At 34.1% G+C, this 13,963-nt stretch overlaps 1 protein-coding gene across 3 annotated transcripts in view; it reads right to left on the bottom strand.

The window, feature by feature from the left end:
- The window catches only part of SGCZ (sarcoglycan zeta), a 230,758-nt gene that overhangs the window by 26,694 nt on the left and 190,101 nt on the right, over positions 1–13,963 (bottom strand). For 2 of the 3 annotated variants that reach the window (XM_069485211.1, XM_069485212.1), the window contains one exon: positions 8,375–8,497. The exons of the other annotated variant lie outside the window; for it this stretch is intronic. In XM_069485211.1, coding sequence (XP_069341312.1) covers positions 8,375–8,497 — 123 coding nt within the window. The remainder of the gene's footprint in view (positions 1–8,374; positions 8,498–13,963) is intronic. 3 annotated transcript variants of the gene reach the window in all.

The raw sequence follows: 13,963 nt of genomic DNA, 5'->3' as shown, positions 1-13,963 counted from the left end.
TTGAATTTTTATTCCATTGATCTATATGTCTACATTTACACCAGTTGCATTGTTTTGATTACTATAGTTGTGTGTTAAGTTTTGAAATCATAAACTGTGAATCCTCTGACAATGTTCATCTTTTTCAAGATTATTTTGGCCATTTGGGGCCCCTCTCATTCCACATGAATTTGGGGATCAGGTTTTCAATTTCTGCCAAAAAAAAGACTATGGTAATTTTGATAAAGAGTGCACTGAATCTGAATACTACTTGGGTGATACTGACATTTTAAGCATATTAAGTTTTCTTACCAATGAATATGAGATGTCTTTCCATTTATTTGGGTCTTTTAAAAATTTCTCTAAGCAATATCTTGTAGCTTTCAACGTACAAGTCATTTACCTCCTTGCTTAAATTTATTCCTAAGTATTTTATTATTTTTCATACTCTTGTCAATGGAATTTCTTTCTTTGTATCCTTTTTGAATTTTTCATTGCAAGTGTATAGAAACACAACTGATTTATGCTTAGCTTTCTCTTCTTCGAGATATAAAGTTAAATTGTTGAGATTTTTCTTCTTTTTTTAACGTATGTTACAGTTTTAAATTTCCTTCTGAACACATCTTTTGCTGCATTCCATAAGGTAAAGTATATTGTTTTATTGTTTTCATATGTCTCTGAGTTTTAAAAATCTATTATAATTTGTTATTTACCAATTGATTAAGGGTATGTTGTTTAATGTCTACGTATTTATAAATATTCCATTTTTACTTCCATTATTGATTTTTATCTTAATTCCATTCTGCTTTGAAAAGATACTGGGCATGATTTCAATCTCTTTAAATTTGCTGAAACTTGATTTATGACCTACTATGTAGTCTATGATGTACTTATGTTCACAGAAAAACCTGTGCATCATGTTCATAGTAGATGTATTCATAATAGCCAAAACCTAGAAGCAACCCCATTGTTTCTAAATGGATCAATGATTAAATAAACTGCGATACATTCATTCCATAGAATACTACCCAGGAATGAAAAGAAAACTACTGATACATGCAAAAATATGATGAATCTCCAGGAAATTATGCTAAGCAAAAAAAATCCAATCCCAAAAGATAATTAACTACTGTAGGATTTAAATATAATATTTTAAAAATGTCAAAATTATAAAATTAAAGAACAGATAAATGATTGCCAGGTGTTAATGTGAGAGTAGGCGGGAAGTGGGTGTGGTTTCAAGAAGACAGGAAAGGATCCCTGATGGAATTGTTCTTGTCTTAACTGTATCAATGACAACATCCTAGTTGCAATACTGTAATATAGTTTTGTAAGATGTTACCACTGAGGAAAACTGGGTGAATTTAGCAAGGAATCTCTTTATATCATTTCTCACAACTACATGTGAATTTATTAATATTTCACAAAGTTCATAAATGGTGTTCAGCTGGTAATTTCTTCAATAAAGTCAGAATTTGGAGGCTTTAACCTGAGCACTCACCTTGAGCCTGTTTAAAGCTTCCAGGGCAATGTTTTGACCTTGTTGAAAAGTGAGCTCTAGCTTACCTCTGAGTATGAATATGAGGGTTAAAGGAATTACAGTTATCTAACCTGACCAGAGTAATCAGGAATGAGACTCTATTTCAGCAATGAAATGATACATCCCACAGAGCAAGGTGGCCATAGGTTTGATACTGTCACTTACAAAGAGAACAAAGAGAGAAATAAAATGGACCCAAACTGCAGGATCCTCTTTCATTCAATAGCACAGAGGGCCCATGTTGCACTCAACAGGCACTGCAATCTTCCATTGTTTGCATTTCAGCTACTATAAAAGCCCTACCAAGGCATTTTGACATTCAGGGGGAATAAACTAAGGAACACATAGCCATTGATGTGTCTAGATTCTCTGAGGTGTATCAGTGCATCAAAGCCACATCGTTAGAAACCTACAAGCCTACACTATGTTAATTTTTCCATGTGAAGGTCTTCACAGAGTTGAAATTTAATATTTATACTTGATTTTTTAAAGATTTAATGAAATAATTTACCACATTACTTTAGACTAGATTGCATCCCCCTCCAATTTCATGTTAAAGTCCTAACTTGTGACATTTGGAGATGGTGCCTATAGGAGATAATTAAGTGCAGATGAGGCCATGAGGGTGGGGCCCTTTTGATGAGATTGGTTTCCTTATGATAAGTAGCAGAGACACCTGGGCTCTCTCTCTCTGCCATGTGGGGACATAGCAAAAAGGCACCTGTCTGCAAGCTAGTAACTTCATCAGGATCTAACCATGCTGCCACCCTGATCTCAGACTTCCAACCTCCAAAACTGAAGAAAATAAATTTCTGTTGTCTTAGCCACTCAATCCATGATATTTTGTTATGGCAGCCCAAGCCAACCAAGACAAATATGCAGAATATTTTTCTATGGTTTATTAATTATGCTTTTCAATTTTTTATGGGAAACAATTTTAAATTTAAAGAACTCATATGTATAATTTTAAAAACCGTTGTATATTCTTTGGGATCCCATTCAAATTTTGCTAAGTCTGATTGTCTTTAAAACATGTCTGCAAATTCTTTAGCACTTCTTTCATAAAAACGTGGAGGTCGTTTTAGAAAATTTGATAAAGCTTCCTTCTCTCTCTCTCTCTCTCTCTTCCAGCTTACTCTTCAAATATTACTTACCCATCTTCTTTTATTCTTCTTTTTATATTTTTCTCAAGAACTCTTCAAATATCTCTAAATAGCTAGTAAAGAATACAATTTTACATTTCTCATATTGAATATACATTCCCACTTTATATATTTTTAACTGTTATTTTCTTCCTTCATCCATTGTGAAATGTCTTTTATTTTTATTTAGTATTTGTTATACAAATAACTAACAAGTAAGGAGAACAGTAATGGCATTTAAAATTATCATTTGGTGGAAATATCACTTATCAAACACCCAATTGTACCAGTGTCGGTCCTAAGTTATTTTCATATGCCTCTTTTTTTCTTTACTAAAACCCTACGTAGTAAGTGCTTCTTATAATGCTCCTTTCATAGATGAAAAAACGGGCCTAGAGAGATTCAATAATTTGTAGAGTATAGTAGACCGAATAATGACCCTCACCCCCAGCCAAAGATGTTCACACCCTAAATCCTGGAACTGTAAATATGTTATGCTATATGGAAAGAGGGAGTTTGCAGATGTAATTAAGGTTATTAATCAACTGACCCTAAAATAAGGAGTGTATCCTGGATGATCCAGGTATCCAGACAATATAATCTGGCAATGTAATCACATGAACTATTAAAAGCAAATACGAATTTTTGGCAGAAAAGGAAATAAGAGTGATGCAACAGAAGGGGAATTAGAGAAATTCAAATCATGAGAGGGATTCAGCTCACTGTTACTGAGGGCAGGATCCTTAGAAAGCAGGAGAAGGTTGTATAAACATCCTCAGTGTGCAAACTGCAGGCCCTGACAGCCAACAAGGAAACAAGAAGACGTCAAGCAATTCTAGTTTGCCACATTCTATAAGTGATGTAGTTTTTAAATGTCATTATGACATATAGGAAACCAGACTATTCATTTATATAATGGCAGAATAAATTATATTTCCAAGAGATTTTGTGGATCTAAGGCCTATAGCTATAAGAAGAACTTTAAAAAGTGAATGAAAAATGTTGAAACCGCTACACAGAGAAAAAGTTAGTTGCTACAATCATTTTTTTCCTGTAAATGAATTGTGCTCTTTTACGACTCTCCTCACATCTCACACTTTTCTATTATTCAATTATATTTTCAAGAAGTTTTGCTTTCACAAAAAAATAGAAAACATTTAATTTAAGCTTGGAAAAATAAAGTCAGTCATGGAAAGGACTGCGAGGGAAGGTGCCCAGAGGAAACAACTTATTTTGTGAAGATGACATAGTTTATTATTTATGTGCTTCAAAACCTGAAATGAGTTTTTCCCTGGAGATTTGAGGGGAGCGGAGTGGTACTAATCTTTAGTGTCTCTGAAATCTTTACCCTAGGTAAGTTTAAAAAGCAATTAGAAAACTGAGTTGAATGGCTGATCCAAGTCTACAAACTTGAAATGTTTCAACAGAGAAAATTAAGTGATCGCACATCACTTTTCTCAGCACCTAATCTAATCACATTTCTTCAGGGGCTATTCAGACAAAGCAGTTCTACCTCGTTGCCTGAGTATTACGACATTCTTGGCATTTGGACAGCTCAGAGGAACAATGGCCCACCTAATAGAAAGGTTGACTCCACAGCTGACCCCATCACAGGTGCCAATTTAATAGACAAGAACAAGGATGTAGAAGACGAGCTAATAAAAACAAACCAGAAAATATTGATTTTAACCTAGAAGCATGGTGTTTAATTTAAAAGACAGCTCTTCAGAAAATCCTTCATTCTGTTGTCAAACAACCACTGGAACTTGTCTATTCTTCCAATCATTCATTTAGAACAGAGATAATACTCTTGGAATTCACACAAACAAAGCACAGGGTGGCTTCAGGGTTGGTTCTCAATATTCTTTCAGGTTGGCAGTTTTAATTGCTACTGTCTGAAATAAAAGGAGATATCCTTTCTCTTTATACATTTAGGTATTTCCCCTTTTCTCTCAAAGGTAAAACAGGTTTAAGTCAAACTAATAGCTTTAATTTAACATGAAGGTGTCCAACAAGAGCTAAAGTCTTTCACTTTATAAAGTTGGAAGACTTATATTTCCACTTTGTTTTTTAAAGTTAATATACTTCTTGGAATACAAATGGAATTAACTGCAAATTGCAGTTGATAGATTCTGCCTGAAAGCAACAAATTTAAGAGTCGTCTGTGTGTAAAGTTTTTTTCCATTTATTTGTTTACTAGGTCTCAAAAGATAATTACATTAAGTAATATCATTGGCCAATAGTAGGGAATACAAAATGAAAACAGTTTTCAGGTGTTCATAGGTGAGCTAAAATATAAACCTCTTATACATTCAGTGATATGGAGAGAGCATATAAACTCCAATAAGTATGTTTAGATTAAGATTTATGCAAGCTATTTTTGAATAAGAAAAGTAATACCAAAAGTTAAAAAATCAAAACTTTTAAGCATATGATTACTCATTATGGTGATGGGGTATTGACAGGTAGTGTAGTTCAGTTATTTATCATTTTACTTCTATCCCTCTTGCATACTAGGAGCATCTGAATGTATCAAGTAAATTCTTGCTTCTTTGTAGACAAATAAAAATATGCTGAGTTACTCTAGATCTGTGAATGATTTTAGTCATAAATGATTTTACCTTAGGTATATAGACACACCCATTGTCTAAATAAATGCATCCACTTCTGTCACCCTGCAATAAAAGTCTGTTTATAAGATGCCATTGTTCATAATGTGTCAAGCTAGAGGGATCCATTTTAATTTTAATTCTTACAAACATTGCTTAAATATAAAATGTTCATGCCACAAATTTAAAATTCTAGAGTAAACTTCACACAGATCTCTTGTCACTTGTAACTTTGAAGTCTTGTAGGCCCAGCTACCTAATTTATATGAAGCACCCTGGAGTCAGTGTCTCTTTGTAGTGTTATTTGTCAAGTGATTCAATCACTACTTTAAAGTATATGTGAGGTTACTAATCAATCTCAATGCCCTAAAACTGCATGCTATGCTATGCACATTTTTTTTTTTGCTAGAAGCATGTGGAATTTTAAAATATATTTGCCTTCACCATCTGCATTTTCCTTTATTTTAAGTAAAATAAAGGAAAAATCATGGGAATGGATAAAGCTACTATAAAGTTAGTATCTAGTATTCTGGTAAAGGAGAAAAGACCTGGCAGGAATTTTAGTGTGTGTGCATTGTGTGTATGTTCGTGTCTCTGTGTGTGTGTCTGTGGGTATATGGGCTTTTTGTGAGAAACAGACATGTGAATGGATAGTAGAGGGAATTCTAATCAAACTAAATACTCTCTAATTTAGCATTTATTTATTAACATTGTGGAGCCTCTTATAAATCCACATCAGGTTAGAAGTCAGCATTGTTTGCTACATGAGCTGTCATAGTCCTCTGGCATTTCTTTCATCCTAAGTGTTTAGTTTCAACCTCTCACAAAAACCTGCTTAGATTCTGCAACTGTGGCCTCAAAATTTTATTACTTTATTATTTAAGATCTTCTGAAATCATATGATACAGACTTATATTGTGAAACAAATTAATTACGAGTGTCTGAAATAATTGGAAAATATAGATCAATCAAGAGTGTTATGAGGGATAAATGCAAGAGTATGTGCATATGAGACAGAGAAATAAGTGAAAAAAAAGAAAGCTAGCATGAGATATATTTATTTAACCATCTACACATACATGTATACCATATGTACATCACACACATACACACTACACACATGGAGTGGCTAAGGTGGCGGGGAGGAAGAAGTGAGGGGAGAGAGAGAGAAAGAGAATGTTAGCATAGATGACTGCCCTAAGGCACTTAATTGAAAAGCAGAAAAACTTAGATTTTATTTTAGGAAGCACTTTCTTACTTTACTTAGTCTAATTAACAGTTCAAGGATGGCTTCTAGGCTACCCAGCAAAAGAAGAAAAAAGAAGCTGCCTATCCACCTACTACGAAGAAAAATAAAAAAGTGAGTCAATGGGTCTAATTTTGTGAAGACAGCACTTTACTGGAACTATTTATATTATGAGACCAGTTGAGGTAATATAAAGATTAGAAGAAATTAAAATTCCGTGAGACCAGAAAAGCTGCCAAGAACTCTAGAACCTTCCTTCACTTATGTCTAGAAAGTACTCAGTGGGAATATCTGATTGTGGATTAAAGAAATTATGGATAAGTGTGTAATATCCTAAAGGCTATCTCAGGATTATGTTGGTCTCAAGGGTGATAATAAGTAAGCATTGCCAGGGTTGGAAGATTATTATTGCTCAATCACCCTGAAGGCATTTCTACCCCAGGGATCCCCATGTTCCCACTAACCAGCAATTCAAATGTTAATGCTCAAGAGGCTAAAACTCTTTCTGATCTGCCTGTGTTCTGTGCCAAACAAAACTCTCATGCTTTTTTTGTTTGTTTGTTTTGTCCCTGCTTTCCTAACTCAGGACTCAAGAACGTCAACTTGTGTCCTCCATGCATGCCTCCTTTCCTGACCTTCCCAGGGAATCTTAAGAAAAAGGGGATCAAACCCGTGGGCATTCATGGAGCCCCCAAACACTTACCTCAATGGTGCAGGCTCCAGCCCCTCAGTAGGGCACTCTCTCAAGAGAAAGGAGGGACTGGGACAGTGGTAGTGGAGGTGGGGCTGGTGGAATGCCAGCCCAGGGATGCCCAGTGAGTTTCCCCATTCAATAATTCTTATTAAATCTCATCACCACTTAATAATACGCCGTTCTTGAAATCAACACAGGCCCTGGTGTCTGGGACATTTGCAATCTTAATATTATCTTTATTAGTAAATATAAAGAACTAACACAACCACTTCATTATGTACTGAGAACATACTGAACACAAACATGTAGGCACATAGATATCCCATGACCTGTTCCCAAATTCAAGTTTGCAAAATACTAAGTCAAACAAATTATATATATATTTATATGTATATACATATATTTTTTTCTTCTGCTTCTTTTAAATGTGAACCTCCTTGGGTACTTTTAAAGGATTTTAAAATGTTTTATCAAAATAATATGCATCATGGTTGCAAATCAAGTAATTTGGAAGAGATTATGCTTCAAATTGTCTTCATCAAATTCTTTCCCATTCCCAGTCCCACTTCTTTCAGTTTTTTGTTTTTGTTTTGTTTTTAATTTCAGCTAGTGGTTTACTTTAATGACCCTAATATTATAATAATGACTTTAATGACTTAATATGTGTATAGCATTATTTCTTTATTTACGTACTTTTGAGGATAATTATGTACCCCATAGAACACAGATTTAGTTTATTACATTTTAACTTTACTACTGAATTCTAAAGTTGATATTTCCATTTTAATTCTTCTTTCACATATTTTTTATTTTTAATTAATATCTCTAAATTTTATTTGTCACCTTTAGTCACCTTTTCTCATTATTTGCAGTCCATCTTTTCTTCTACGACCCACCCATACTGCTTTCCTTCACCTACCTCCACCTGAGAGACACAGCTTTACTTTTCAATCATTAAGGATGCTAATATTGACATTCTCTTCTGCAACCTCAACCAGTGCCTTCCATGTGAGGACTATTTGAAAACCACATATTGTGACATCATGATATTATGTGAGACTTCATTTTAGTTCTGGCAATCATGCATCTTCTTAAGTAGATTCTTGGGCAATTGCATATTCTTTCAAGAAGTAAACAATGTTCCAAGACCTCAATCTACAGTACCTGTAACTTTCAGCTTTTCAGCCCCAATGGTAATCTCATCTTCATCTGCAGAAAACAGCACCCTGCCATCTTCACTGGCTCTCACTTCAAATCTTTTACACTGAGCTTCCACAGCATCAGCTCCTATGGTCAGAGGAAAGGTTTAAAAATGAAACTGGTATGCAGGAAACCATTAACATGTATGCTTTTTTAAAGAAAGAAATGGCAATGCATATATTATTTAGTTTATTTTTCTCTGTTGTATGTTTTATATCTGAATTAGTACTTTTAAATTATTTTCTTTTTCAGGAGGCTGTCTAATTTGGTAGAGTAGTTCTGGGTTGGGTCGGTTGAGCATAAAAGTGACCTCTAAATGTCTGAGATACAGATATATATTTTTTTTTTTTTTTTTTGAGACAGAGTCTCGCTCTGTTGTCCAGGCTAGAGTGCCGTGGTGTCACCTTAGCTCACAGCAACCTCAAACTCCTGGGCTCAAGCGATCCTCCTGCCTCAGCCTCCTGAGTAGCTGGGAGTACAGGCATGCACCACCATGCCCGGCTAATTTTTTCTATTTTTTAGTTGTTTGGCTAATTTCTTTCTATTTTTGGTAGAGACGGGGGTCTCACTCTTGCTCAGGCTGGTCTCCAACTCCTAAGCTCAAACTATCCACCAGCCTCGGCCTCCCAGAGTGCTAGGATTACAGGCGTGAGCCACCGCGCCTGGCCTGATATAGTTTTAATAAGGTCTGTGGGTTTAGCCAGTTAAAAACACTTCATATATCCACAAAAAGAGACAATGTTCACTTCTTTTTCTGTTGCAGGCTGAAGACTTGGCATTAAACCTGGCATCTGCTGGATGCTCAATAAATATTATATTTGTGGACTGCATGACTCTTAGGCTTTCTCTCTGCAATGCAGACAATAGTACTAGCTACGTCACAGGGTACTTGTAAAGCATTATTCAATTGTTAATATTTAGTTACTCTACATTTCATAAATTCTAATATTGATATTTTCCACCCTTTACTATAACTGAATTGGAATCCATTTCATAGTCAATCTTGAAATTACAAAGTTTTCTTAGTGTTCTCTAATGTATCTTCCAATCAATAAATTTATTGATTTATTGACACATGATATTAAATAAATGTAATTACAAAATGGAATTGGAAATCTATTTACAACGTTTTAGTCAATTTTGCAAATCAATCTAAACCACAAAGGTAGCCCCCGTATTTGGAAAAATAATTAATTTGAGAGCTAGGAGGGCTTTAGCAAGAAAATCTAACTGGGCCTTGGAGATAAAATATAACTAAGAAAGAAGAAATTTGGGACAGTGGACAGGGGTGAGAAATTGACATTTCCATAACACCAATTTCTTTATTTTGGCATAATACATCTGGCACATGGAGGGATATTTTCTCTTCCTGTTAAGATGTGAAAGATGCCTTCTCTGCTATTGATATCAGAGGCTCTTGTCAGTTACAACTCAGCCCAGTCAGGGATGTAGGCATACCACAACTTGTGCATCCTCCTTTTCATTTATCTTTACGTACTACCACAAACTCAAAATATGAGATCACCTTTGTATTACAAAATATCCTCAAATTTAGAACTGTAACTGGTTTCCAGTGGCATTTAATAGACACATATTAAATAGGTCAGTGTATACTAGACTTAAGCTTTCTTTCCCTCTCTTTGGTCTCCAACCCCACTTCAGCACTACTCCCAATCCTAGCCCATGGGCTGCAGAAAATTATACTGCCCCCCACTGTCATAGCTTCTGAGGAGCATTAAAGAAGATGAAAAAATTAATTAAAAACCCTGATAATGTGCAAAATAATTTCTCTAAAAGCCAGATACATATTTTTCTTATATTCTGAAATTACAAACATGTTTTTAGGCCCACATAGAAAATTTCAAAAGCTTCAACTAGGCTACACTAAGTAAGATAAAACTAGTGTTAAATCTGTGGGCAGTCAAGTACAAAATAGTGTGAGCTGTATTTTAATAATCTGTTATCTTTTTTTTCTTTTTAAAAATAAAGACCTTTCCTTATAGAATTTAATTACATTATTATGGAAACCACTGACAACCTATTGTCCTTGGTCTTAGTTATTATATTTGATCTTGAAAACATTATTTCAACAACTTGTGTTCATCTGAGCATGTTTTCTTCTAATCATAGTCTAAACTTCCTATATTGTGCCATAGTAAAACATGAGCCATAGTAACGCAACTACTGGGTGATGTTTAAAAAGCTGTACTTGAGGACAATGTGTCAATACACTGACTTCTTCTGTGTTTTGAAGTCTCTATGTTTAAATCTACTGTTGAGGGACTCAGACATACATTAACCCTGAATTGCCTGAAATATATCATAGATATTTTACATATAAAACCTTAACATTTCCACTACATTGCTTTCTTCAAATACACTAAATTGCCGAGCTTAATTGATTCACAAGATATATCACTGACTTCAATGTGACTGAAGTGCATTAGATCACTTTATATACACACACAGAGCAAGACTTTTCTTGGCATAATTCTTAATGTCATTATATGGAAGATAATTTATTAACAAAAATGCTATATTGTGTGTCATATAAAATATTAGAAATATAAGTGGAGTGGTATCTGGATATGGTGAAGTGAGTTGAAATTGTAATTCATTAAATTTAAATAAGCAAAGGCAAATAAGCAAAGAAGAAAATATTTATGCACTCAGAATAGATGGGATGCATCTAGGCCATAAATAAATGCATGTAGAATCAGCCAATTGAAAAATAGATATAAAAATTAATACTGCAGACTACATTTTATTCACTGTATTAGCATAATTAGAGAAGGCAAAATTGCAAGCAATTAGCAATGCATTGATAGTAAATATTTTAAATCAGAAAATAATTTTGATTATATTGCATTTACATACATCGCTTTCCTTTTCTGCAAATGGAAAACAGTAAAATATGTTGATATAGTTTGGATGTTTGTTCCCTCCAAATCTCAGGTTGAAATTTGATCTTCAGTGTTAGAGGTGGGGCAAGTGGGAGATCCCCAAGTGGGAGGGAAAGATCCCTTCATGAAAGGCGTGGTTCTCCTCCTGTGGTAATGAGTGAGTTCTCACTTTATTAGTTCACAGGGGAGCTTCTTGTTTTAAAGAACCTGGCACCTCCCTTCCCCCCGTCTTGCTCTCTCTCTCTCACCATGTGACACTCCTGCTACCTTTCCCCTTCTATCTTGACTGGAAACTCTCTGAAACTCTCATGAGAAGGTGCCATGTACAAGGTGCCATGGTCCTTGTACAGTCTGTAGAACTGTGAGCCAAATAAACCTCTTCTCTTCATAAATTACTCAATCCCACGTATTCCTTTATAGCAATGCAAAATGGACTAACATATATGTAATCAGAGATACAGTCAACTGTTGGACATATTTATGCTTAAAGTTAATACATGAGACTTTATGAAACTGATTTTATTATATCCTAACATGCATTGTGTTATTTATCTGTTTTTCATGTTGCTAGGTTTCATGTTCTCTAGGCTAGGTCAAAGCAGGATTGAGTTGTTCAGAGGAGCAATAAATGTCTAGTTCAACCTTATCTCAACATATGATGCTTCCAGTATTGCAGGAGAGCAATGTGCCTGGATGACTGTGGGTAAGGAGCTCTGATTCCTTAGCAAGTAGATCATGGGAGATGGGATTATTCAGGCAGAACTGTATTTTCTCAGTTATCTTAAACATCAACTTGCTAACTAAAGTACCAAGACTAAATCCTTCCTTAGGAAAATCTCTGAGGAAGTTTATGTCAAAAACTTCAAAATCAAACAAAGAGACGTCAGGGATAGAAGCAGGAAAGAGAATTGGCAGGTAAAAGAGAGAAAAGATGTAAACAAAATAATAACTTCTATAAAAGGATTCAAGTATTCAAAATATATTCAAATATTTTCTCTAGTTTTTTAATGTTCTTTATGCATTCTTTAAGTTATATAATGAGTTTCTTTTTCTCAAATCATAGTAGAGTCTATAGATATGCCTTTCTTATAGTAATTCCACACCCACATAATAGTCCTTACACAAGATTCACTTGTCCAGAAATGGCGGGCAACCACAGATGTAGACCTCATTCTATGGTACCTATCAAGCAATTCCACTTTTTCTTGCAATGTCAGGACTTTTGACTATTCTCTGTTTCTTGGGAGCATTTGTAGCATCACCAGTGGCACTTCATATGAGTTCCATGGTGTTGTTCAAGGTTTACGGTACTGCACTAGACGCAATGAAAAATACCAGAGAGCCATGACGGTTCACTTTTTACTGTGATAAGCAATTTAAGGAGAGATGAACTGCTCAAGCAGAGGAGATACTACCATCACAGGGTGTTTTAAGTGGATACTAGCAACACTTGAGCTCACTGCAATAGCAACAGGAGGTGGCTACAAAGTTATTACAGTACTACGGTGTGTAGTAGTTAATTTTATGCAACTATTATTTAATACTGCATCAAATAAAAAACTGCAACAAATATAAAATCAGGTAGAAAAATGGGAAAATACCCAAGTGGGCATTTTTGAGAAAAAGAAAAAAAATGGCTGATAAACACAACATAAATATTTACCCCAACAGTAATCAGGCAAATTAAATCACAGTAGCATAAATTTTGCTCACTCAGATTGGTGAAAATCCCCTAGTGTGATAATACAGTGCTTGCAGTGATGCATACTCTTTGGTGGAAATGTACATCAATATGCCAGTTTGGAAAGCAACATGGTATCTTCTACATTTGAAGTACAGTTGACCCTTGAACAACATGAGTTTCAACTTCATAGGTCCACTTATCTGCAGATTTTTTTCAATAAATATATTGGAAAACCTTTTGGACATTGAGACAATTTGAAAAAACTCAGATGAACCACATAGGCTAGAAATGTAAAAAACAAATTTTAGAAAAAGTTAGGTGTGTCATGAATGCATAAAATATAAGTAGATACTAGTCTTTTTAATGTAGTAATATTTATCAAAGTTTTTTGTGGATTGTGCTATTTATGTCTCATTTATAAAAATCTGGCCTACTTAAAGATTATAAAGATACTTTTCAATTTTTTTCTGAAAGTTTTTCACAATTTAGATCTTGCTACTTATACTCCCATTAAGTATTTTACTGAATGGTTAACTTGTGTATCAAAATGAAAAAATAAAGTATAACAATTGGAAAGGGATGATATTTTCACATAAGAGCAAGGAAATATACAAATAAGAATTAATAATTTTTCTATGCCTGGCATTTATTTTTTATAAGAAAATGTTAAATTACTGATACAATGTCATTAGTGGTTAAAGGATTTCAGGTTTTCTACATCTTTTTAAGCTATATTTGTTAGGTAATATTTTTCTAAGAATTGTTCACTTGAAATAATTTTCAAATTTCTTGTCATAAAGTTTTTTAGGAAACATTTAGATACAGTGTATACATTTTAAAATGCATGGACATATATATGTACATTTATATGTGAATAAAAATACACTAACAAATATATTTCTATTACTAATACAATTACATATATATTTTTTATATATATACGTTAGTAAGTTTTGAGAAATGTAT

This window comes from Eulemur rufifrons, chromosome 12 (genome assembly GCF_041146395.1).
Source record: "Eulemur rufifrons isolate Redbay chromosome 12, OSU_ERuf_1, whole genome shotgun sequence".
Lineage (NCBI taxonomy): Eukaryota > Metazoa > Chordata > Mammalia > Primates > Lemuridae > Eulemur > Eulemur rufifrons.
The sequence above is the reverse complement of the archived record's forward strand: the minus strand, read 5'-3'. Positions and strand labels throughout refer to the sequence as shown.